General features: G+C 40.6%; 1 protein-coding gene and 1 pseudogene across 2 annotated transcripts in view; one reads left to right on the plus strand and one right to left on the minus strand.

Annotated features, from left to right (window-relative positions):
• LOC311304024 (interferon-induced very large GTPase 1-like) overlaps positions 1-26252 on the minus strand; it is a 116576-nt pseudogene that overhangs the window by 79937 nt on the left and 10387 nt on the right. The window lies entirely within an intron of this gene.
• LOC311287184 (uncharacterized protein) lies at positions 13397-23837 on the plus strand. The gene is made up of 5 exons (XM_084403859.1): positions 13397-13908; positions 14313-14414; positions 16028-16190; positions 17782-20090; positions 21393-23837. The coding sequence occupies exons 1-2, from the start codon at positions 13574-13576 to the stop codon at positions 14407-14409; spliced, it is 432 nt and encodes a 143-aa protein (XP_084259985.1). The 5' UTR covers positions 13397-13573; the 3' UTR covers positions 14410-14414; positions 16028-16190; positions 17782-20090; positions 21393-23837.

Consider the following 26252-nt stretch of genomic DNA (forward strand, 5'->3'; position numbering starts at 1 on the left):
GTCACTACATAAGACACTAGAGTCTGGCCACTTCCTGTCTGTCTGAAGACAGAGCCTCTGGACACTTGCCTTAAGAAGGCATCCAACCCGAGGGACTGCAAAACAGGCAGTGAACCACTCAGCCCGGATCTCAGAGACGGGAAACCCTGGAGAGTATGACTCAGCATAGTGCTTTACAACCCTTGCCAGCGAGGGGAGTGTCTCTACTCGATCCATGGATCTACCCAGTGTTTGTGTTTCAAAACACTGAGGAGGCCTGTTGAGGGCCTAAAGGGAGCTACCTCCAGGAAGGCCTGGTAGGACCTCTAACCTGGCGACCACAACATGGGGGAGCTTGTATTCAACCACAATATGTGGGAGCTTACCTTCAGGAAGGCCGGTGAGGCCTCTGACCTGGCAACCACAACATGTGGGAGCTCATATTAGGAAGGCCGGTGAGGCCTCTAACCTGGTGACCACAGCATGTGGGAGCTCCTATCAGGAAGGCCGGTGAGGCCTCTAACCTAGCGACCACAACATGTGGGAGCTCATATCAGGAAGGCCGGTGAGGCCTCTAACCTGGCGACCACAGGATGTGGGAGCTCACTTTCAGAAAGGGAATAAAGCGTACAGCGCACAACCCTTACCATAAAAAATGGAAATAGAAAGTACATGAAAGAAAGTGCATGTACTTAGCCATTCTGAACCCAAGAAGGCCTGATGAGGCCTCTAACCTGGCGACCACAGCATGTGGGAGCTCATACTCGGGAAGGCCGGTGAGGCCTGTAACACGGTGACCACAGTGTGTGGGAGCTCATCAGAATGTGGAAGTTAGCTAGAGAAAAACATCTGTCGTAATAAAGTGACGACAGGAAGTATCTAGAATGGGACCCGAAGAGAAAGACCAGGGTCTGAGCCACATAGGAAGGGACAGAAGCGATACGCGCATGACCCTTACCATAGAAAATGGATTTTAGAAAATACACAAGACATAAGTCGTGTGACTTACCATAAGCATGGTATAAAAAAGGTACGGAACGTATGTACCAAAAAGGAATGAAGTAAAGGTTTGCTCGTACTTCATCACTCTAAAAACACAGTATGTGTGAGCCCACATTCGGGAAGGCCGGATGAGGCCTGTAACCTGACATGTAAAAGCTCAAAACCAGGAAGGCCTGGTGAGGCCTGTAACCAGGGAACCACCTTACGTGGGAACCTATAATCAGGAAAGCCAGAAGAAGCCTGCAACCTGATAGACACAATACGTGGGAGTTCTCATTCAGTAAGGCCTGGTGAGGCCTGCCACCTGACATGAAAGAACTCATAACCAGGAAGGCCGCAGAGGCCTAAAGCCTGGTGACCACTAATTGTGGAAGGTTAAAACTCAGGAAGGCCGGTAAGGCCTGTGACCTAACGACCACCGCACGTGGGAGCTCAAATTCAAGAAGGCCTGGTGAGGCCTATAACTTGATAATCACAGTAAGTGGAAGCTCACAGCATGTAGGAGCTCACATTCAGGAAGGCCGGCGAGGCCTGTAACCTGACATGTGAAGACTCCTAACCAAGAAGGCCTGGTGAGGCCTATAACCTGGCGACTACAGTATGTGGGAGCTCATATACAACCACAGTATGTGGGAGCTCATACTCAGAAAGGCCTGGTGAGGCCTCTGACCTGATAACCACAGAATGTGGGAGCTCATAACCAGGAAGGCCAGATGAGGCCTGTAACCTGATGACCACAGTATGTAGGAGCTCACATTCAGGAAGGCCGGTGAGGCCTGTAACCTGACATGTGGAGGCTCTTAACCAAGAAGGCCTGGTAAGGCCTATAACCTGGCGACTATAGTATGTGGGAGCTCATATACAACCACAGCATGGGGGGAACTCATACTCAGGAAGGCCGGTGAGGCCTCTAACCTGGCGACCACAGCATGTGGGAGCTCAAATCAGGAAGGCCTAGTGAGGCCTCTGACCTGATAACCATATAACATGGGAGCTCATATTCACCACAGTGTGTGGGAGCTCACATTCAGGAAGGCCAGTGAGGCCTGTAACCTAACATGTGGAGGCTCGTAACCAGGAAGGCCTGGTGAGGCCAATAACCTGGCAACTACAGTATGTGGGAGCTCATACTCAGGAAGGCCTAGTGAGGCCTGTGACCTGACAACCACAGCATGTGGGAGCTCATATTCAAGAAGGCCTGGTGAGGCCTATAACTTGATACCCACAGTAAGTGGGAGCTCATATTCAACCAAAATATGTGGAAGCTCTCATTCAGGAAGGCCTGGTGAGGCCTCTGACCTGATAACCACAGAATGTGGGGGCTCATATTCAAGAAGGCCTGGTGAGGCCTAAAACTTGATAACCACAGAATGTGGGAGCTCATATTCAACCACAGTATGTGAGAGCTATACTCAGGAAGGCCTAGTGAGGCCTATGACCTGATAACCACAGTATGTGGGAGCTCATATTCAAGAAGGCCTGGTGAGGCCTAAAACTTGATAACCACAGAATGTGGGAGCTCATATTAAACCACAGTATGTGGGAGCTCATAATCAAGAAGGCCTGGTAAGGCCTATAACTTGATAACCACAGTAAGTGGAAGCTCACAGTATGTAGGAGCTCACATTCAGGAAGGCCGGTGAGGCCCGAAACCTGACATGTGAAAACTCCTAACCAAGAAGGCCTGGTGAGGCCTATAACCTGGCGACTGTACAACCACAGTATGAGGGAGCTCACATTCAGGAAGGCCGGCGAGGCCCGAAACCTGACATGTGAAAAACTCCTAACCAAGAAGGCCTGGTGAGGCCTATAACCTGGCGACTACAGTATGTGGGAGCTCATAACCAGGAAGGCCGGATGAGGCCTGTAACCTGATGACCACAGTATGTGGGAGCTCACATTCAGGAAGGCCGGGTGAGGCCTGCAACCTGACATGTAGAAGCCCATCACCAGGAAGGCCGGTGAGGCCTGTAACCTGGCGCCACAGTATGTGGGAGCTCATAACCAGGAAGGCCTGGCGAGGCCTGTAACGTGGCGACCACCGTGTATGGGAGCTCATATTCAGGAAGGCCTAGAAAGGCCTGTAACCTGATATCCCAGTATGTGGGAGCTCATAACCAGGAAGGCCGGATGAGGCCTGTAACCTGGCGACCACAGTATGTGGGAGCTCATAACCAGGAAGGCCTGATGAGGCCTGTAACCTGATTACCACAGTATGTGGGAGCTCACATTCAGGAAGGCCGGTGAGGCCTGTAACCTGACATGTGGAAGCTCATAACCAGGAAGGCCTGGTGAGGCCTATAACCTGGCAACTACAGTATGTGGGAGCTCATTTTCAAGAAGGCCTGGTGAGGCCTCTGACCTGATAACCACAGTATGCGGGAGCTCATATTCAACCACAGTATGTGGGAGCTCATACTCAGGAAGGCCTGGTGAGGCCTATGACCTGATAACCACAGTATGTGGGAGCTCATATTCAAGAAGGCTTGGTGAAGCCTATAACTTGATAACCACAGAATGTGGGAGCTCATATCACAGTATGTGGGAGCTCATATTCAAGAAGGCCTGGTGAGGCCTATAACTTGATAACCACAGAATGTGGGAGCTCATATTCAACCACAGTATGTGGGAGCTCATTTTCAGGAAGGCCTAGTGAGGCCTATGACCGGATAACCACATTATATGGGAGCTATATTCAAGAAGGCCTGGAGCGGCCTATAACTTGATAACCACAGTATGTGGGAGCTCATATTCAGGAAGGCCTAGTGAGGCCTATGACCTGATAACCATAATATGTGGGAGCTCATTTAACCATAGTATGTGGAAGCTCATATTCAGGAAGGCCTAGTGAGGCCTATAACCTGATAACCACATTACTCCTTGACAGTCAATTCCTGGGAGCTCACCTCAGGGAGGCCCAAGCACTGTCCGGTTGCAAAATGGGGACTGTCTGGTCAAGGAGGCCTGTTAAGACCTACTACCTGACCATCGAAAAAATCTTTAGATTTACTCCCATAACATTTTGCCCCAGACTCTAAAACAGGAGATGTGGTCTGAAAAGAAACAAAAATATGTTAATTTCACATTTTACAAAAAGACCAGAATTACACCTGCTCTTTTTGTTCACTGCTCATTTTTCAATTAAAATGCAGCCAAAAACACTGGGTAACGCGATCTGGATGATAGGCTGAATTACTAAATATCTAACTTCTTAAAAGTCAGATAATATTCCACCATTTTAATTCATAGAATTAAATGCAGCCATACTCACCAGACAATACTGTTTTAACATTTATACGTTCTCGTAATCTACACACTGCCTCGGCAAGCGCGAGAAAAGAGCCGTTAAAAAATATTTGGCTTTCATCCCTCGAGAAGAAAGTCAACAGTTGCGAGGTTGAAACATCCGACAGCGCACGGATTTAATTCTTTCTCACGCGCGCCGAGATATTTCTTAATGAACACTGCCAGCACCCTCAGGAACTGACTGTGAATGCCTCGTACCCAAACAGTATTGTTTCACAGATCGCACGCACCACAGCTCAGATGCTGAACCCTCCTCCCTCGAGAAAAGGGTCCGCGAAAGCGGAGCATTTTTTAAATAAAAAACGCTCACAGTTTGCACAAGAGGCTCTCGAGAGAGCCTCCCGCGCGCTTCAGCGATATTCTCAATACAGACAAACAGTCCCTGAAGACGAAAAGATGTTGTCATGTGTGCAAGGCTCCCCTTTATACATCCAGGTCGCGCGCTCATCATTCAAGCTGATGATGCACAGGCTGTCGCCGGTCAACATGATTGACGTGAGTTGATATTTATTTCAGACACCTGTCACGCCTGAGGCGTTCCCCATAGCGTCATTCTGACGTAGTGTAGAGTTCCCTTTCGAAAGGGAACTCATTATTAGCTATATTCTACTAGTATTGTGTCTCATAATAAGCTTGTCATGCTCAAAAAAAGTATTTTCCCCTCAAAAGTAGCATTTTATTTTTTGTCATCCTGTTTGTTTCAAGTGTATTTTAACAAATTTTTAGTTCTATAATTGTTACACTGTTCTAGATTTAAGTCACCACCAACTTGAAATAAGATTGGAAACTGGCATTTTGAGACAAAATGTCTTGAAGTTAGCATTCCTGACTCGTATTAGGCAGTGCCCTTTTGCCATTATAAGCCATAATTTACCATCCTGTCATCATCTCAAGTGTATTTACCTTATTGTAAGCTCTACAAAAGTAATACTGTTCTAGATTCAAGACATTTTACCAACTAGATTCAAGACATTAACTACTGTTTACAAGACAGAAAAAGTGAAAAAAATAGACCTGCATTTAACCGACTTTATTTAAACAGCATAAAAGGGAAACAGCTTAATTTCTCAACATTTTGGCTCACAGTATTTATGAAACAGAAATATGAAAACATAGTAGAATATGCCAAATATGTCAGTTAAGGTCAGGTCCAAACATCCGACCAATGTGCCAATACAATACACGTACAAAATCTGTGCTTTGCACAGGCACTCAGCATAGAGACACTAAAACTGCTCCACCTGTGACATTCATTCTTAATACAAATGCTTAATATTGTAACATTCAAATTAAGGGTTCTGAGCTTACATGAACAACTAGTTCCTCAATACAACATTAACCCTTGTAACATCATCCTTAAAGGATAATTCCGGTGAAAAATGAACCTGGGGTAATTAACAAATGGTTACTGAGTCAATTGTTCCCTGGAATGCGTTTTCATGATAATCGAATGTAAAGAGTTTTATCTCTAAAAACAGATTAGCTTATAACACTAGTATATGGGGCATAGTGTAAGTAAAAGTAAATCGCTAGTTAATACCACTAACAAGGCTCAAAATAGCCTCACACTAACACGGTTGCATAATGAGGGTCCCTACATGCAAACCGAAGCATTGAGAACTTTGTAAGTGTACAAACAGTTTAATAAGAAGATACTTTATAAAGATAGTACATTACGCGTTTACAGAGATGATCCATCTTGGAAAACAGTCTCGACTAATCGAGTCACAGCGTTCGTGGCTCGACTAGTCGAGACTGTTTTCCAAGATGGATCATCTCTGTAAACGCGTAATGTACTATCTTTATAAAGTATCTTCTTATTAAACTGTTTGTACACTTACAAAGTTCTCAATGCTTCGGTTTGCATGTAGGGACCCTCATTATGCAACCGTGTTAGTGTGAGGCTATTTTGAGCCTTGTTAGTGGTATTAACTAGCGATTTACTTTTACTTACACTATGCCCCATATACTAGTGTTATAAGCTAATCTGTTTTTAGAGATAAAACTCTTTACATTCGATTATCATGAAAACGCATTCCAGGGAACGATTGACTCAGTAACCATGTGTTAATTACCCCAGGTTCATTTTTCACCAGAATTATCCTTTAAGGATGTACCATACTAAATTAGTGACTGCATCTGCTGAACAGACAATTAGTTATTTAAACTCAATATTTACTGAAAAGTTAAAATAACCTTAAAACTAAGCAGAATCTGCACTGAAGTGTGGAAACAACACACACACAATATAACGGCATGTTGGCTAATATTGTCGTGCACCCCAAATTAACACTGGGCTAACTTAGACAAATTCCAACCAAGAATTAATAGAACATTGAACTGCAATACCTTTGGAGGGGGAGAGGAAGTGCTATCCTAACACCATATCTGACCATTGGTTTTATTGGCCAATAAAAGCTTTCCACTCGCCAATGCTCTTCTTGTAAGACGATGTGAGATCTCTCTCATGCATTGCGTCTAAGAGGACCTCCGTCTGTATGACTGAAAGCAGAGTGGCTACACACTTTGGATAAGTCAGGTGTAGGCTATAATAGTAGGCCATAAGGTATAAAGCACTCTCGGTAAGCTTGTCTTTTGGAAAGGTGGTTATTGCCACATCTCCTACCGCTAGGAGGAAGTTGGACGGACCGACAATCAGGACTGGACAGGAGAGAGGGCGTTTCTTCAAGTAGGAATTGGGATCTTCTCCTTCCTGTAACAGATAACACAGACATGCTTCTGTCAGGATAATGCATTTTGGTCATTTGGAACCTAGGGTAGAGGGTTGTTTACAAACACTTAAAGCAAAATTCTGACAAAAGTTACTGAGAAAGCTCCATCTGAAAGTGCTGTTTTTAACTATCCCCAATGCATTTACTGTTTACACACGTCTACCCTTCCAAAAGAAGTAAAAACCAAGGCTATGGCTAGTCTTGCTTGGTTATCATTAGGGTGATTAAACCTGCTACCATGTAATGCACCCATTTTTGTACATACTGTGACAGCCAAGAAATCTACCCAGTGAAAATCCTCTTTTTAAAAACAAATGTTTAGGTGTCTTTGAAGGCTTAGAACATACAGTATGTGAATAGGAAATGCATTGGGAGTCGTCAAGGGCAGCATCTTCAGTTATATTTTTTCCGATACGGCAGTCAAAACGATCGTACAACATTTTACACGGCTCACCTCGAGGACATGCACCAGAGCCTCACTCGCATCTCGTACCCTCTTTGGAGGAGCAGAGGTGGAGGGGAACAGTGATGGCAGCACACGTAGGATCTCAAGAGCCTGTTCAGCTGTACAGGAAGTGATTCATTACTTACACAAGGTCAAATCTGATAAAAGGTATACAACAGACACAATGCTTAAAAAATAAAGAAATCAGCAAATAATGGGATAGCCATCATAGACGAAAAAGGACAACAAAACACTAGCTCATGTACTTGACAACATGCCTGAAGGTTCACCCTAAACCCTATTCACTAATAACACCAAAACAGCATTCCCTACCTTTGTCCATTCCCATTGGGGGTTTCAACACCTTTTTCCATACACCGAAAAACTGCACCTTCTGGCAGAAGTCATGCCATCTTCCCTTTAGTTCATTGATGAAGTTGGTATTTTCCGCATCCAAAATGCGTTTAAGCTCCTCCATCACCTATGAAATATAAAATATACCAATACAGACATTTGAATAATATAATTTAAGAGGAAACTGGTATTTTAAACATTGTGTGTGATACCATGGTTTTAATCATGCAGTCAATAATGACTTACATGTCCAACGTCCTTGAAACAAGGATATGCTTCTAGAATCTTCTCGTGTCTGTTCTCCTCGCGAACGGTATTTGAATCAATGAATGCTCTTCTGGCTACAAATTCCAAATCCAAGAGATGAGAGACATCCTGGTGATTTGGATTTTTTCTCTTATACAAAGAATGTAGGGTCTTGTAATGCTTGGCCAAGGTTGCTGGACTGGTGTCTGGACTGTCAACATCTGCAGACTTGTTAGCTGTAAGACACAAAAATACATAATTAATATTCCTCATGTTGTTGCATGAAAAAAATATTTCAAAACTGCCATAAAAATCATACATTAATATTAAATGTTTTAATGGAATGAAATCTTTTAACAAATATCAGCCCTGATCCTAACTACCAAATGCCTTTTCATTTTTGGAATTTTAACAATTTAAATGCCATAAAAAAAAAAAAAAAATGTTTGCATAATAATGCATGAGAACTATTTGCTCGAAACTCATATGGTCATGCAATCACAAACAATTGCATGTAGGCACACAAGTACACCCCCACTACACACAGTCATGAGGTAGTTGGACGAACTCACCATCAGGACTGGACAGGGTAGAGGGTGCTTCTTCAGGTAGGCTTTGGGATCTTCTTTTTCCTTCAAAACATAACACACACATATTTCTGACAAGTACTTTAAGGATCATTTCGGTATTTTGGAACCAAAAATTACATTCAATTTAAAAGAGCAAAATGCCACTAATGAGACATATGGGTTTTAAATGCATAACATTATTTGCTATGCTGGAGAGGTTATAGAAAGTAATGTTGCACAGTAGACTGATACTAAAAGGTGCTGCTGTACACAACTGTTCAAAATGATACAATACCAGCTTTTTATTAATACCAGATTTCTGTTAAAACTTAATTTCTACAATAATGTTAATAAATTGATAATAAAACAGTACAAATGTAGTGCAAATACCTATTCTCTAAAGTGAACTTTAAAGCCTTTTACTTCTGTCATGTCAGGACTGTCATCTTGACCAATAAAGTGGGTTTATTAGTTTATCTAAAATATAAATACCTCACAAGGGCAAATATGTAAATGCAAAGTTGAAACTCACCTTCTAACTCACTTTCTTTACCGTCTGAGCGTGGGCTGCCACTTCCTTCTGTGGACAGATCTAGAATGATTGTTGAGTCACTTGAACCCATTTCATCCGTGTCTGTTGACTGCTCAAGACAGCGCCTCTTTGTAGAGCTGCAAAGATTAGTCAGTTAATCAATTAGTTGTCAACTACTAAATCAATCAATCCATCTGACTTTATTTGTATTGCACTTTTCATACAAACAAAGTGCTTCGTAATAAAAAGCAATATCCCCACACACATCCAAAGCAATTACTTTGTAGTCAAACACTAACAGCACTCATTAAAACCGGGAAGTGAGGAGACACTAGAGACAGATCACCCAGGACAGGACATTGACATGACTGATCATTTTGAGTATTTTTTTTTTTAAATGTCCAAATATGATTTAAGCTTCTCAAATGTGAATATTTTCTAGCTTCTTTAGTCCTCTATGACAGTGAAATTATCAGCTTTGGGTTATGGATTAAACAAGACTTTTGAGGACATCACCTTGTACTTTATATTGACCAGACAACTAATCAATTAATCTTGAAAATGATTAACAGATGAATCTTTAATGAAAATAATCATTAGTTACAGCTCACCTCTTTGAATGTCTCCCATCTGGAGTTGTTTTTTGGGGGGATCTCACATTTTGCAATCTTTTGTAAAGCTGTCTGTACACAGTGAACTGCACAAGACATTTAATCAATTTTTCAAATCGCTAAAAATGTCCAACATGAAACCGTCATCAAACTGGGTGCATTTCACTTACCCATGTATGGAGGCCTTGGTCCTGCAGCATGGGGTAGTACAGTACTATTCTCTTTGCCATTGCTGTGATTTCTGGCTTTGATGGGTATCTGTGTGATTCTCCATCCCCCTTTGCCCTCAGGATCGCAATCATACTGGTCATGGTGTTTCGAATGAGCCGGCATCTGAGCTCCTTTGACATCTGGCAGTCGCGCTGTTCGCCTCTCTTCGACAACTCAAAGTACTGCTGTCGGACTTGCTCAAGTTCTGTGTCGGTGTGCAATACATATTCTGGAAAGGATAACTTCACAACCTTTTCAGGGGTTGTGTACTTTGCAGGACTTGCTTTCAAAGGAGTGGATGTCTGTCGCATGGGTGAAGCATTAAAGGAGGAACTGCCCGATAATTTTGAGTGTTCTTGGCCAGACTCCTGTAAAATAAAAGATAATGAACTAATGTAAAAAGCAACATTTTTGTTTTTCATGTCAACACAAAATGCAGTGTAGCATTTTGCACACGTGCAGACAGCTTTGCACACGTAAAAATAAGCAATGTTCCATTTTAGGTGTGTGAAATCGATAACATCAACTAACTGAACACCTATCAATTAATCTAAACTGAATTGAACACACATGTAGACTTCCATGTCTGTTCCAAAAACACTGTGCTGTTAGCTCAATGTGCTGCTGCCAGCTTAAATAGGTGGTTAGTTTAGACCACTTAACTGGCGATATGATCCATTTTCATATCGTCCTATCGTCAGCCTGAGAGATCAGCGATGCACTATATTATCGTGAGGGGGGCAGGGCTTACTTATTTGATTATTAACTTGCTTATTTACTCGTTAATTTGCTTGTTTTATTAGTTCGTTTTATATATGAGATTTTTTTCTATTTTGCTAGCAAAGGTGTATTGTTTATTAATAGGCTAAATCAGGTTATTTCCCAGTATAGTGAGGTAAAAAAAAAGTTTCTATAATCTTGTATCTGACTCTGAGTATTTCAACATGTCAGCGGGAAATTTACGGACACACATTAACCTCTCATGCCGTTACTGATGCATCAATTTGACTGTACTTCTGCACGAGATGAGAACACGTTTTAACAATTTCTTAGGTCAAGAAAGAGTCGGAGTTTGTGATATAGTATGTCCTCTACCAGTGCTCTCTCTGTCTGTATGCACTTCACATATCGCGCTTCAATAAGCCCAAAGAACGCGGGTTGTGTCTTAAATGCCGGGAGAAATCAAAGGCAAAGATCTAAAAGTCGATCGGTTATACTTAAACTTATGACTTTACTCTGATAAAGGAAAACGTGTTAATGTGTTTACATGACATGCATTGTCAGTTTATTCAGCATTATCAAGTTAATAACGTGCATGTAAACGCACTCATTCCCTGAAAGTGAAAGCAGAAACGGACTGAGCTTTCGCTGCATTAACGGCGCATTCTCTCAGAGACGACGGTGGATATAACGGTATAACAACTATCTTAATTTACTGGCTTAATATTTCTCTTGTGGACTTATTGACAGTGAAACAATTAGAAGAATATTACTTGTTAAACAAGTGTTTGAAGTTGCTTTTGATTTTCACAGATGGCAGAGTGTTCATGAACTAAAGACTGTTATTAGGCCTATATAATTTTAGTGATATTATTATTATCATTAATATTTTGTAATTGTATTGTTTTTAGTGTTATTATTAGTGTCATTAAATGTTTTGTTAATGTGCTATGGAAACAAAATACTGACGAACAGCGATGCCGTCTTCATCTTGGCTCTGTATAAGAATGACGCGTCTGTTAAAACAAGCACACTTGACAATTTGTGAATGGATCTCATACGCGCGCGCCGGTGATGTTGCAAGTCTGGTTATGCGGTGATGTCGTTATGAATTTAGGCAAGGCAAATTAATTGTAGTTCCTAACTAATTTAATAACAATACTAGCTTCATAATAATAATAATGATTTAATACATTAATGGGAAAACAAGCTAATTATCGTATTGATATCGTCAAAGGCATCTGCCAGCAGCGATATCTCTGACTATCGTCGATACACAATACTATCGTCTAACGGCACAACCCTATGAGAAACTGACCTCCTCTGAGGCACCATGACAGGCACGCCAGACCGCTTTTCTCCGTATAAAGTTCTCTGGGCCTGGGAAAAGATCTCGCAAGTCTTCACGAGACAGAGTGCTCATCATTGTCTCTGTGATGTTTGCAGCTATGAAAACATTGAAAGACAAACATAGCAAGATGAAACAGTGCCCTAGAAATCAAACTGCATGAGACTATTATGGCGCTTTTCCACTACACAGTACCAGCTCGCCTCGGCTCTTGGTTTTCCACTGTGTAAAAGTTGTACCTGTACCTGCTTCCAGGTACTTTTTTTTGTACCACCTCCGGCGAGGTTCTGCAAGCTGAGGCGATACTAAAATGTGACGTGAAAACACGGCAGACTGCTGATTAGATTAGAGAATGCACTATTAACTGCGTCATCATTGCACGCGCCAGACGGAGTATCCTGAATTAAAAACAGAAAAAACAAAAACATCCAAAAACAGCATACACACGATTTCCTCCGTTGTCCTGTGTGTGTGGGTAGCGGGTGTGTGTCGCGGTCTCGGCAGTTTCCTGCGGCGTCGCTATGACGACCAAGTACTATTGTGGAGGTACTATCTGCAATGGAAAACGGAGCGAAAAGCGAGCCGAGTCGAGCTGGTACTGGTACTGGTAATGGAAAAGCGCCATTAGAAATTGACACTTCATTCAAATTAGGAAGCTAGTAGGGGTGGAACGATACACAGGAGTCACGGTTCGGTTCATAAGTTACCTCAGTTCAGACATCACGGTTCTATACGAGTTCGGTAAAATGGAGGGAAAAGCAAAACAAAAATGTTTTTTTTTGTGCATGTCTCAGGCTGTAACTTTACCACCAAAGGAAAATAAATGTCTCATGCCTTGTATTTTTTAAATAAGTTGTATTAATAAAGTAAAGGCATATAACCAGTTTATTTGTAGTGCATTGACAATAGTTTTATATAATTAGTTTATTAATTTAAATTAACAGTTGACTAGTTTATGAATTTAGCGGGAACAAAATTGCGCGAGTAACGGGAGGGGAAAATTCACTTTGATATTGGTCTGAAGTTCCGAACACAATATAAAACATTATCCAATAGCTCATCAGCATTTGTACGTATGATAAATAATAACATTTGCATACATTACCCCTTAAAATCGACACTGCGACATCATCCAATTCTTCCATGTCGCAATAGCTTTTAGCTCCGCTAACTTAACGTTAGCCCGCCTCGCTGTCTCTGTTCGGCTGCAACGATACACAATAAACATTGAAAACACATATAAACGTCGATAACATTCAAATGGTGTGCAATGTGAACTACAATGAGCACTGAATACAACTTACTTGCAATGAAACACGTCAAGAAGACCCCATCCAAGTTCAAATCGGTCCGTTAGTTTCCAGTATGATTAGTTTACGCCCACATTCTCATTTGCAGCAGGTGGCTGGCGGGTGTAACCATAGTAACGAGTTTTTACGGCAGTCTTGCGACCTTTGACCAGTTGTTTACCGTCATCTCGCCTTTGACCTCTTGCCTCTTGCTTGTCTTTGCTTCCAACATGATTTGGCATTGCTTCATATGCTACATATTTGTGGCACTGGCTCTGAAACAACTTTTGAGTCACATTAACACCATGCACAGTCGCAGCCCTGACTTTCGCGTCGTGTGCGGGATTGATGGCTGTCCGAGTGAGTACAGGGTGTATAACTCCTTCTACTATCACGTGAAGCGAACACATGCGCATCATCTTCTTCAAGTTGAAGCGACGGAGGAGGAACTTAAGGACCGACTCGCCACGTTTTACCTGGAGCAGGTGAAAGGACAGGCCCAACCGACCAAACTAATTCAATCCATGTGGCTGAAGCGGAGGGCTCAAGCATCGTCATTCCAGCGGTAAGTCATTACACAAACTAAAATTTAACGTAACAATACAAGTTCAGTTCAAAGGCCTTTATGTTAATTTATTAGTAAGAGAGCAGGTGAAGGGATACAATTTAGTGTGTGTGTGTGTGTGTCAATCTTAACACTCATGAAGGACAGATTTTTTTTCTGATGCTGTAAAAGTCATTGTTTTTTGTAGTACTATTTTGTTTTTATTGTTGTTGTTATTTTACATACTAGAATAATAAAAATACATAAATACACCAATCAGTAAAAATACACCCATCTTGTACCTTTTTATAAGAAGAAATCTAACTAGCTAGCTTACCCAGGTAGTTGTCAGATTGTCTGGTGGAGCTACCTACAAATGACAATATTTTCCCTGTTTCAATAGGTTTGTTGTTAATTTCTTTCAGAGTGGATTCCAAGAAGATGGAGAGGGTCGCATGGACGTTGGTCTTTCTAAACATGCAACTGGATTTCTTCTTCAAGCCAGAGAAACCCATCGACTGACACAGGTAATTTATGCCATTGATTTTCCAATTTATTATATTTAATTTTTAGTATCAAACTTAAAAGCAATAAGCTTAAACTGTAGAATGACTTAGCCACTGTTTAGACCTGGCATCTTGGTTGATCCGATCACAGGTGGACATCTAAAGGTATGTCAGAAACACCTGAAATAGAATGTGTATGCACATGCTTCTTTCCTTACAAGTACTTTCTAACTATTCTATCTATCTATCTATCTATCTGATGAATTGGCTTCAAACTTTCTGGCTATGCTTTTTCAAGCCAACTTAAAGTTTGCTAACAGACTTTTTTATCTAGTTATTTAAGATAGCTTAAAGGGGGTCGCACACCGGTCACACAGCGCCACGTCTTTTAAATTCAAACACATTATTCTCTATGAGTGTACACACACCAGCATTGCCATACGGTGTCTGTCCGCGGCACCCAGCAACGGCTCAGGACCTTGTTCAAAATCCTGCCGCGCCACAGAGCGCCATTTACATAGTTTTACATTAAATGTACTTATTTGTCTCAAATCGTAGTTAATGTATATACTGACTTCACCCTGTGCTGCAATATACGTTTAGTTTTACACTCATTCACAGAAATCAGCTGCTTGAATGAAAATTGCTGATGTTATCGGATTTTCAGGTGATATTCTCAATTCATTCAGTTAACGGACGCTCTGAGGTAAAGTGAATTCAGACTGCAGACTTAGCAACGATTGTATTTAATTGTACAGTACAATCATAACATAGTACAGACATTATCTTAATTTCATAATGTCCTTAAACATAACAATATTGCTGGCCATAAACTGAGAAAGTGTGCGTCCGGTGTGCGATACCTCGAGTTGTCCTAGACGTGACGAGGCGCTGCGGTACGCGTCCGGTGTGCGACCCCCTTAAGGGTTAATGTTGCATAGCAGTGGTCCATAGCTTTTACTTGCTGACCAGTAGTAGCCTATTGTAACCACAGCTGCAGTAATGTAGAATGAGTGGTAGGTTTATACATGCATTCCAGTACTTCATTATATTACAAAACTACAGTTGTACTTAATTTTACTGCAGCTTTACAAACAGGTACTGTAGTTTTACTGCTGTTGAACTTTAATGTACTGCAGTTGTACTGTTATTATACTTCATTATACTGCAAATGTATGACTGTTTAATTATACTGCTTTGAACTGCAGTTTTACTGCAGTTGTACTTCATTGTACTGCAGTTATTTTTTGTAAGGGTTCAGTGAACATTTGTGATCGGATCTCACTTCCCCGCTATATATGCAAATGGACACATACTTTGCTTACAAAATCTGCCCATCCACTACATTTGTTGAGCATGAGCTAAGAATGAAGACAACATAATAAACCCAGCACTTACACTTTTATTTAGCACTGTCCACCTGATCCTATTGCTCAAAACGCATTTTAAGACCAAGTGTAAACAATGTCTTAAAGCTGCAGAAGCCAATATTATTTCATTTTGATCATTGCATGTCACTAACAATACAGTATGTAATTGAAGGGTTACTTAAAAAAAAAAGTTTCTGCGAGTTTCCATGTTGACTGCATTTTATAATGTATAATTTTTTTGTTTGTTTGTTTTCTACTCTGCAGAGAGCTGTTAACCAAATGGTGAGTGGAGTCCAGCAATATCAGGCCGCATTATTGGAGCACCTAAAACAACAAATGAGCGACATGATTGAGAGACATTCTGGGGACCTGGATCAACTAAAGAGTGATGCAATGGGGATATTTGACCAGTTTGTTGACCCTTTCTGTCAAATTAGATTAGATTAGATTAGATTCAACTTTATTGTCATTACACAAGTACAGGTACAAGGCAACGAAATGCAGTTTAGGTCTAACCAGAAGTGCAATAGCAGCAAGTGCAGGATATACAGTGGTTCATAAGTGCAGAACATGGATATGTACTGAATAAATATAGAGTTGAATACTATTATAAACAAAAATTTACAGATAGATTGTCCTATGAATATAATATACAGATAACTCTTACTGTGAACAGAATTTACAGCTAGATATGTACTGAATATAATAATATACAGATGGCTATTACTATAAACAGAATGTTTACAGATAGATATGTACTGAATATAATATACAGATGGCTGTTACTATAAACATAATTTTACAGATAGATATGTACTATGAATATATATACAGATGGCTGTTACTATAAACAGAATGTGAGCATAATATACAGATGGATATTACTATAAACAGAATTTTACAAATAGATATATGTATAAGTTAGGCTAATGAGCAGTATAACAATGGATTTAAAGTAGTGCAAATAAAGTTTGGACAGAAGCTATCCGAGTGAGTGCAGTGGAAAGTAATTGCATATTACAGTTAAGGTACGATATTGCAATGTATATATAACAGTCGGTACTGTAAATAAACAGTCGGCAGTGCAAATGAGCATATTCCAGTCAAGGTAGTAGTGCAAGATGCATATGTAAACAGTTGTTACTGTAATAACAGTCAGCAGTGCAAATTAACATTATAGTATTGCAAATAACAAAATGGAGGCAGGTGTGAGGAGGGAGAGGAGAGTCAATCAGTATATAAGGGGAGTGGGATCAATGAGGGTTAGAGTTTAATAAAGAGACAGCTCTGGGGAAAAAACTGTTCTTTAGTCTGCTGGTCCTGGTCCGGAGGCACCTGAAACGCCTGCCGGAGGGCAGGAGAGAAAACAGTCTGTGGGCTGGGTGAGAGGAGTCCTTAAGGATGCTGCGAGCTCGATGCAGACAGCGTTTCCTCTGGATGTGCTCGATGGCAGGTAGTGGAGTCCCAGTGATGCGCTGGGCGGTTTTCACCACCCGCTGCAGTGCCTTGCGCTCTGCAACAGAACAGCTCCCATACCACACTGTAGCACAGTTGGTCAGGATGCTTTCTATTGCACAGCGATAGAAGTTCACCAGGATAGTGGAGGAAAGCTGATTCTTCCTCAGTGTCCTCAGGAAGAAGAGGCGCTGGTGAGCCTTCTTGACCAGGCTGGAGGTGTTGGTTGTCCAGGTCATGTCCGCCGAGATGTGGGTCCCCAGGAACTTGAAACTGGAGACACGCTCAACAGCCATTCCATTGATGTGGATGGTGTCGTGTGTGCCTCTTGACACTTTCCTGAAGTCCACGATGAGCTCCTTCGTTTTGGTGGTGTTGAGGAGCTGGTTATTTTCGGTGCACCATGTGGCCAGGTGCTTGATCTCCTCCCTATAGGCAGTCTCATCGTTGTTGCTGATGAGACCAATCACCGTAGTGTCGTCCGCAAACTTGACGATGGAATTAGATCCGTACACAGGCTTGCAGTCGGAGGTGCAAGCCCGTACACAGGCTTGCAGTCGGAGGTGAAATTGCTTCCACCCATTTGCAGGATAAGACCATCAAAGAACTGTTAGTACCAGTTGAACCAGAGATTCTTGTCGCAAAACAAACAGTATGTTATGTGAAAAATGGAGACTCAAGAGTTCTTACTATTAAGGACCATTTTTTTCATTATATACCGTTGGTGAAAAGTTTGGAGCAGCTGCTATCACATCCACGAATAATTGCAATGATTGACAACAGGCCACAGACATGCAAGGATGGATTTTTTCATGATTTCATTGATGGAGACATTTTTAAGTCGCACCCACTGTTTTTGAAATTTCCCACAGCATTGCAGTTGATTTTATATACAGATGAAATTGAGCTATGCAATCCTCTTGGATCTCGGGCAAACAAAAACAAATTGTTATTGATTTATTACACCTTAGGTAACATCAACCCTAAATACCGATCAAGACTTGCTGCCATTCGTCTGCTTGCCATGGTAAAATCAAAAGATCTTTCCCATTGTGGTATTGATGAGATATTTGAGAGGATTAACCGTGACTTAACTGAGCTGTATGATGGTGTCCAGGTTGTCACTGCAAGTGGTGAGAGGACAATTTATGGGGCACTTATGTCTGTGTGCGGAGACACTCTAGCTCAGCATGAAGTGGCTGGATTTAAGGTAGGAGTGGGATTTGCCTACAGTAAATGCAGGCACTGCGAATGCAACTTTGAAGACATGCAGGAGCAATTTAATGAAGATTTGTTCGTTAAAAGGACTATGGCAAGTCATAACAGGCAATGTAATGACATTGAAAAGGCAAATACTGACTTTCTGAAAGACAATCTTAAAATGACATATGGCATAAACAGGAGAAGCAAATTAACAGAATTTCCTCACTTTGATATAATCAATCAAACCCCACAGGACATCATGCATGTCATTCTTGAAGGCGTTGCCCCATATGAAATCAAATGTGTTTTAAAGCATCTTGTGCTTTCAGGGCATATGGACTTGGACGCATTCAACAGTGCAATTATTTGCTTCCCTTATTCTCCTGTGGATGCAAGGGATAAGCCTTGCCCCATATCTGTCAATACACTATCATCAAATGACAATAAATTGAAACAGTCAGCTGGGCAGATGCTGGTTTTGTTAAAGATCCTGCCATTTCTCATTGACAAACTTGGAGAAAATGATTACACACAAATGCTACTTAAGTTGTTAGAGATAGTCAAAATTCTTTTTTCACCTATTATTACTCTCTCAACTCTTTCAAGGCTGAAGCTTTTAATAGAGCACCATTTAAAACATTTCAAACAACTGTTTCCAGATGCAAATATTATACCTAAACAGCATTACTTGCTGCATCTTCCTTCTCAGATTAAGGCACTTGGTCCTACAGTGAGGCATATGTGTATGCGCTTTGAGTCAAAGCATTGCTTTTTTAAGCAGTGGGCTTTGAAAAGTAGTTTTAAAAATATCTGTAAGTCTCTTGTGAAGCACAACCAACTTTATGAATGTAGTCAGAATGTGCTTGAGAAACATCCAATTTGTTCAAGTGAAGTTGACATGGGCCCAGCCTCTGAGGTGAAAAATGTTCACTATGTAGAAGGAAAGATTAAAGACTTCTTAGGAATAGAGCACGTTGAACATATAGTTTCTGTAAAGTGGATTATGCAACATGGTAATAAGCATACATGTGGAAAATCTTTGGTTATTTCTAATGTCATCAATGATACTCCAGAGTTTTCACTTGTAAAAAACATTTATATTTTAAATGCGTCAGTGTATTGTTTTGAATGCCAACCTCTCTCTACAGTTGGGTGGAATGATCATTATTTAGCTTATGAGGTAGAAGTTCCCGATCTAGCTCAAGCCAATATTTTCATGGATGCTGAAAAGCTTGTTGATTATACACCATACCACTATGTAAACTTCAATAATAGCAAGTACATTCCACTGAAGTATGATCTCACAGACATCATTAAACATAATTCTTGAGTCTGTATTGAGTGTGGGTGTGACAATCAGCGGCTGGAGTGCACTCCTTCTCTATTTATCATTTATCTTATGGCTTTACCTGGACTGATTGTGCTTTGTCTTTCACCTGTTTTAGATTATTCTTGTTAGCTTCTCTGATTTAAGCCTTGGTTTTCCTTTGTGTCCTTTGCAAAGTCTTGTTACACTGTAAGCGTACATCTCTGAGCTTTGTTCCCTGTTTTAGTATTCTGTGTTTCTCTGGACTCTTGACCTTTGCCTGGACTGTTCATGAACCTGTGCTGCCTGCCTCGACCTAAGCCTGTTTTCACTACGAGTTACTGGTTTGCCCCTTGTTTAACTGTATGCCGGAGTTAGGGTTGCCAACCGTTCCGTATAATACGGAATCGTTCCGTATTTGACACATAAAAGTCTTGTTCCGTATTGAACTGATACGGAACGCACTTTGTTCCGTATTTTTGAGAATCAATTCAGTGCAGTGAAAAAAAACCCCGACGGTGCGGTAGATAGGCTACTAATTTCTCCCCCGGATTGTCTATGATCAGCGTAGCGTTTTTAACATCTTGGAACATCATCAGAGAATGCCCTTTTAATTGGTCGTTTCAGTCATTGTGAGTCACGTATCGTAGCAACGATGACGACAAGTGACAACAGCGGGAAATGTAAAAATGACTTCCTCCGAGCAGCCGGCGAAAAAGAAAAGAGCACAAACATATAGAATTGAATGGGAAAATGACTACCCGTGGCTGGAATGCGTGAGGGACAATGAATACACGGCCGAGCGATGTCACGGTTCCTTGTCCGTCAGACGTCTCCCGCTGATATGGTAGGCTATGTAATTTTAAGACTCAAATTAGTTCATAAGAAAGTGATTATATTAAAAGAGATATTACAAGTTTAGCCTAACATTGTAAAGAAATCAAAAAAGTACACATGGAAAAAATAGCTGCACAATGTGCTTAGTCTGGAGGTTTATTTATTTCTGTGAGATTTTCCATGTGCATACATACAGGTGTTGTATTGCTTGAATGCAGTATTTGAGTGCAATATTTTAGATTTTCTTTATTAGCTTTTTTTATTTATGTTTTTATATTATTGTTTTGCACTGGAAAGAAAGTTAACTATAATGGAAGTATAATTATATAAATTATATTTGCACTACACCTCCTTAAAATGTTGTCTAATTAAATTAAAAATATATTTTTTTGCACTGGAAAGAACATTCTAGAAGTCTAATTCTATTGAATAAGTTTGCACAAGGCTACAGAAGTTTTGAATGTTAGATGTTGTATTTGTTTAAGTTAAAAATAAAATGTATTATAAACTAAACAAATCCATGGTTCATTGTTGGCAAAATGATCATGATAGGCTTTATATTTCACATCTAACTTATGTGGTTCAGTCTTGTATATTGATTAGGCCTACTTTGCTATTCTATAGGCCTATAAGTTGTATTATAATATGCTACAATGTATTAAATATATTTATCTAAATATATCAATTAGTTTCCACAATATTCACCAGAAGTCATCATTTCAGGAGTTATTTTTTTTAAAATTATTCCTTGGGGGGCGTGTCCGGGGGCGTGTCACGGGGGCGTGCCCCCCGTTCCTTATTTTCATTTCAGAGAGTTGGCAACCCTAGCCGGAGTTTATGTCTGCTTGGGTTTGAGCTGAAATAAAGTGCTGCACATGGATCCGACCGCCTCTGTCCGTACGTTACAGTGGGTATTTGGGCGCAATTTTTTTTGGGCGGGTATTTTTTTTAAGCACTACAAACACTGTAATTGATGACAGCATTTATTTTTACTTATTACTTTTGCAGTATGTCCAGAGTGCAACAGAACAGAGAAGGAAACATAATTCCAACTTTTGCCACTGTCTTTTTTACATATCACATGGACATGGTTTGATGCAAATGTAAGAAAAATAGCCACACTGTACTCTGCATTGTGAGTTGGGCATGTTGACCATGCAGTTTTCAATAAAGCAGATTTGTTGTCTCAATTCAAGTCAAGTCTATTTCTTGAAACAAGATGATTCATCTTTAACAAATAACACAGCAGCTTAAAAACCTTATGACATGTCAAAAAAGCTCGTTTCATCTGAGATATGACTCAAAACAAGATATTTTCAAGACAGATTCACTTAACAAGATATTCAAGATGCACTGTCTAAAAACAAGCTCCTTTATCTCACTTAAATCTTGGTCTTTAGGTGATTTTGTCTTATATTAAGTGTGATGAGATATTTTGACTAGAAATTAGAAAAATATACTTGGCAAGATTTTGAGTTTTTGCAGTGCTCACGGACACAATCTCAGCTGAGCCCTGCACACAGAGCTCACCACAGACAGCCATATCAGAACTGCTTGAAGATTCAGCACCCAAGGACGACTTCCTGGAAAACAGCCAGGGAAGCCAGGACAGCATATTACAGCCTCCTATAACACCAGAGCAACAGCCCCTTTCACCAGACACTTTCTCCCTCTCCCCTGCAACGCCACTACTGTGCTTCTCACAGAAAATGAAAGAACTGGTGCATGCTGGAACCAGACTATCCCACTCTTTTGCTGCAAGCCCCCAGATACCAACTAAAAAAAGACAGGCACCACTACCACCAAAGCCTGCGGGCCCAGCTCGCCCTCCCCCTCCTCCTGTGAGAGCTCTTCGGCCTCTGCCACAACGCCAGGGCCCACACCCTCCTCCTTCTGCTCGAGGTGAACCAAAAACAACTGATACCAGCTCTCAGTGATATGTGTCGGGTCCCCGTTTTGATAACAGTAACTTTCTCAAATGTTTACAGAACAAGCTGGAACCCAGTGTGCCTGTATCTTTCTCTATTGCTGTTCTAATACAAGATAGAAAGTCTAAGGCCTTCAATAGCCGTACAGCAAACCCAACTAATCTGGTGCCTATTACACGTCAAACTAATATTGCTGTGGGGAAAAGTAAGTCTGTTAAGTTAGCTCTTTTAAACATTCGCTCACTTAAAAATAAATCACTTCTAGTCAACGACTTAATAACCACAAACAACCTGGATTTTATGCTTCTAAATGAAACCTGGCTAGAAGACAACTGCAGTGCAACAATCCTCAATGAAACAGCCCCTCCTAACTTTACTTTTATGAGTGTCTGCAGAGCTGTTAAGAGAGGTGGGGGTCTAGCAGCTTTTTTTTAAAGATATCTATCAATGTAAGCAAATATCATTTGGGAATTACTTGTCTTTCGAATATCTGGGTATTGTGTTAAAAGGTGCTCCACGCATTTTACTTATCATTATTTACAGGCCTCCAAAATACTCTCCAGCCTTTGCTGAGGACTTTACAGAACTGTTATCAACAATTACCTCAGAGTTTGACTGTTTTGCCATTGCTGGAGATTTTAACATCCATATAGATAATGGAGAAAACAATACGGCAAAAGAAATCAAAACTGTTTTAAAAACTTTTGATCTGACTCAGCATGTACATGGACCCACACACAATCGTGGACACACTCTAGATTTACTCATCAGTAAGGGTCTAAACATTTCATCGATTGTTATTAAGGATGTAGCACTGTCTGATCATTTCTGTATTTTCTTTGATATATTGATCTCTCCTGCCACTGAAGCTAGATCTGTGTCTGTCAAGAAGAGATGCTTAAATGAGAACACTAGTGCCCTATTTATGAAGGCTATATCCTTAACACCAAGCATATCTGCTGACTCTGTTGATTTTCTCCTTGATTCTTTTAACTCAAAAGTTAAAGGTGTAATTGATGATATTGCTCCTGTGAAAGTCAGGAAGAAGAGTGGCAGACAAAAGGCACCTTGGAGAAACTCAACAGCAGTGCAAAATATGAAAAGACAATGCAGAAAAGCAGAGCGCATGTGGCGGAAGACAAAACTTGTAGTCCATTATAACATCTACAAAGACAGCCTTCATGCTTTCAATATGGAACTAGGCAAAGCTAGACAGACTTTCTTCTCAAATATTATAAACAGTAATTTAAACAACACACGCACTCTTTTTGCTACTGTAGAGAGACTGACAAACCCCCCAAGCCAGATTCCCAGTGAAATGCTCTCAGACAGCAAGTGCAGTGAGTTTGCTTCTTTCTTCTCTGAGAAAATCAATAATATCAGATAGGTGATCAGCACATCCTTGACTTGCGCTGGGGTCAGACAGACCAGACCACCTGAGAAAGTAGTTACTATGTCTGATTTCAAAGAAATTGATGGCAAAATTTTGGAAGAAACCGTACAGCACCTTAAAACATCAACCTGCGCTCTTGACACACTTCCCACATCGTTTTTCAAAAGACGACACACAGATCTACTTAGCCCTATCGCCTAACGACTACAGCCCCATTGACTCCCTGTGCCAATGCATTGATGAAGTCAACAGTTGGATGTGTCAAAACTTTCTTCAGTTAAACAAAGACAAAACTGAAGTCATTGCGTTTGGAAACAAAGATGAAGTTCTCAAGGTGAACGCATACCTTCACTCTAGGGGTCAAACAACTAAAAATCAAGTCAGGAATCTTGGTGTGACACTAGAGTCAGACCTTAGTTTCAGTAGTCATGTCAAAGCAATAACTAAATCAGCATACTATCATCTGAAAAATATAGCAAGAATAAGATGCTTTGTTTCCAGACAAGACTTAGAGAAACTTGTTCATGCTTTCATCACCAGCAGGGTGGAATATTGTAATGGACTCCTCACTAGCCTTCCCAAAAAGACCATAAGACAGTTGCAGCTCATACAGAACGCTGCCGCCAGGATTCTGAGCAGAACCAGAAAATATGAACACATCACACCAGTCCTTAGGTCTTTACACTGGCTCCCAGTTAAATTTAGGATTGATTTTAAAGTATTATTACTGGTATATAAATCATTCAATGGCCTAGGACCTCAATACATTGCAGATATGCTCACTGAATATAAACCCAACAGATCACTCAGATCACTAGGATCATATCAGCTTGAAATACCAAGGGTTCACTCTAAGCATGGCGAGTCCGCTTTTAGCTATTATGCCAGCCGCAGCTGGAACCAGCTTCCAGAGGAGATCAGATGTGCTCCTACAGTAGTTACATTCAAATCCAGACTCAAAACACATCTGTTTAACTATGCATTTACTGAATGAGCACTGTGCCAATGTTCGTCCGACTGTTTGTACTGTATTTTATTTTGTATTCTTCTAAACTGTTTTAATTATTCTTATTTCTTTTTATTATTTTAATTTATTCTATGTAAAGCACTTTGAATTGCCATTGTGTATGAAATGTGCTATATAAATAAACTTTCCTTGCCTTGCCTTGCCTAAAACGCGTTCATTTTCAATGGGCATATATGCGGCTGAAACAGTAGTGCATCCCAAATTTTTCAACATTAACATTTTAGTCATTATGGCCTTTAGAAGAATGTTTTTTGAGGAGGTGGGGTAGTGCACTATAGGCCCCTGTGGCGCGACCTAAGCTTTTGTCCTTAATGGCTTTTTTTTTTTTTTATTACTTTTACTTTTATACTTTAAGTAGTTTTGAAACCAGTACTTTTACACTTTTACTTGAGTAAAAAGCTTGAGTTGATACTTCAACTTCTACAGAAGTCTTTTTAAACCCTAGTATTTATACTTATACTTGAGTAATGAATGTGAATACTTTTGACACCTCTGCTTTATATATCCAACAAAAAAAGGAAGGGGAATTAATGATCTAATAATAAGTGCAGGTGTGTGACATTCCCATAGATGGATTCAACCACCCTGTTACACATGTATTTATCTAAACTCTCAATAGCTTCATGTTTTGAGTATTGTCTCCATTGATCTGGAATCGCACCACTCCCCTCAAATGTTTTACTGTAGTGTTTTTCCAGATCTTTCTGGAATCTGCACACAAACCACTTCCAGTAATTCAGTTCAGAGAGATCAGGGCTGATGCTCCAGTCTGCATAATCTCCTCCTGCTCTTCTGTAGTCTCTATATTTAAACCTTCCATGTGGTGTATTAAAATCCTGATGACTTGCTACTAAACTTGTGCAAATATAAGGGCAGAGATTCTGTGTTGAGCTGTAATATGTTCCATTAATTCCCCGCACTCTGTGGAAAGGAGCACTGTGATCTCCATCATGGTCTTCTATGGTGTTTGTGCAGATGGCGCTACAGAACGGACACTGAACCCAACAGCACTGACAGAAGTGATCAATCAGAAGCTCATCTGGCCTGAGTTTACTGTCCAGCTTTACTGGAAATGTCTCTGTGTTGAATCTACTGCTGATGTCAGTCATTATAGCAGGAAGTTCATGTCTTATCACATCTTCTAAGAGGTTGAAATCATCAACATCATCATGTCTGACTCCACTGAGGTCTTTTTCAGAGAAGATCAGCACATCTGAGAGCTTCAGTGTGAAACTCTTCAACCACAAACCAACATCTCCTCTGTTCTCTTGAACATGTTCAGTAGATTCATGTGCAGCGTTCATGATCTTCTGCTGCAGGAGTTTAATCTTCACCTTCAT

The sequence above is a fragment of the Rutilus rutilus genome (genome assembly GCF_951802725.1).
Source record: "Rutilus rutilus genome assembly, chromosome: 1".
NCBI lineage: Eukaryota > Metazoa > Chordata > Actinopteri > Cypriniformes > Leuciscidae > Rutilus > Rutilus rutilus.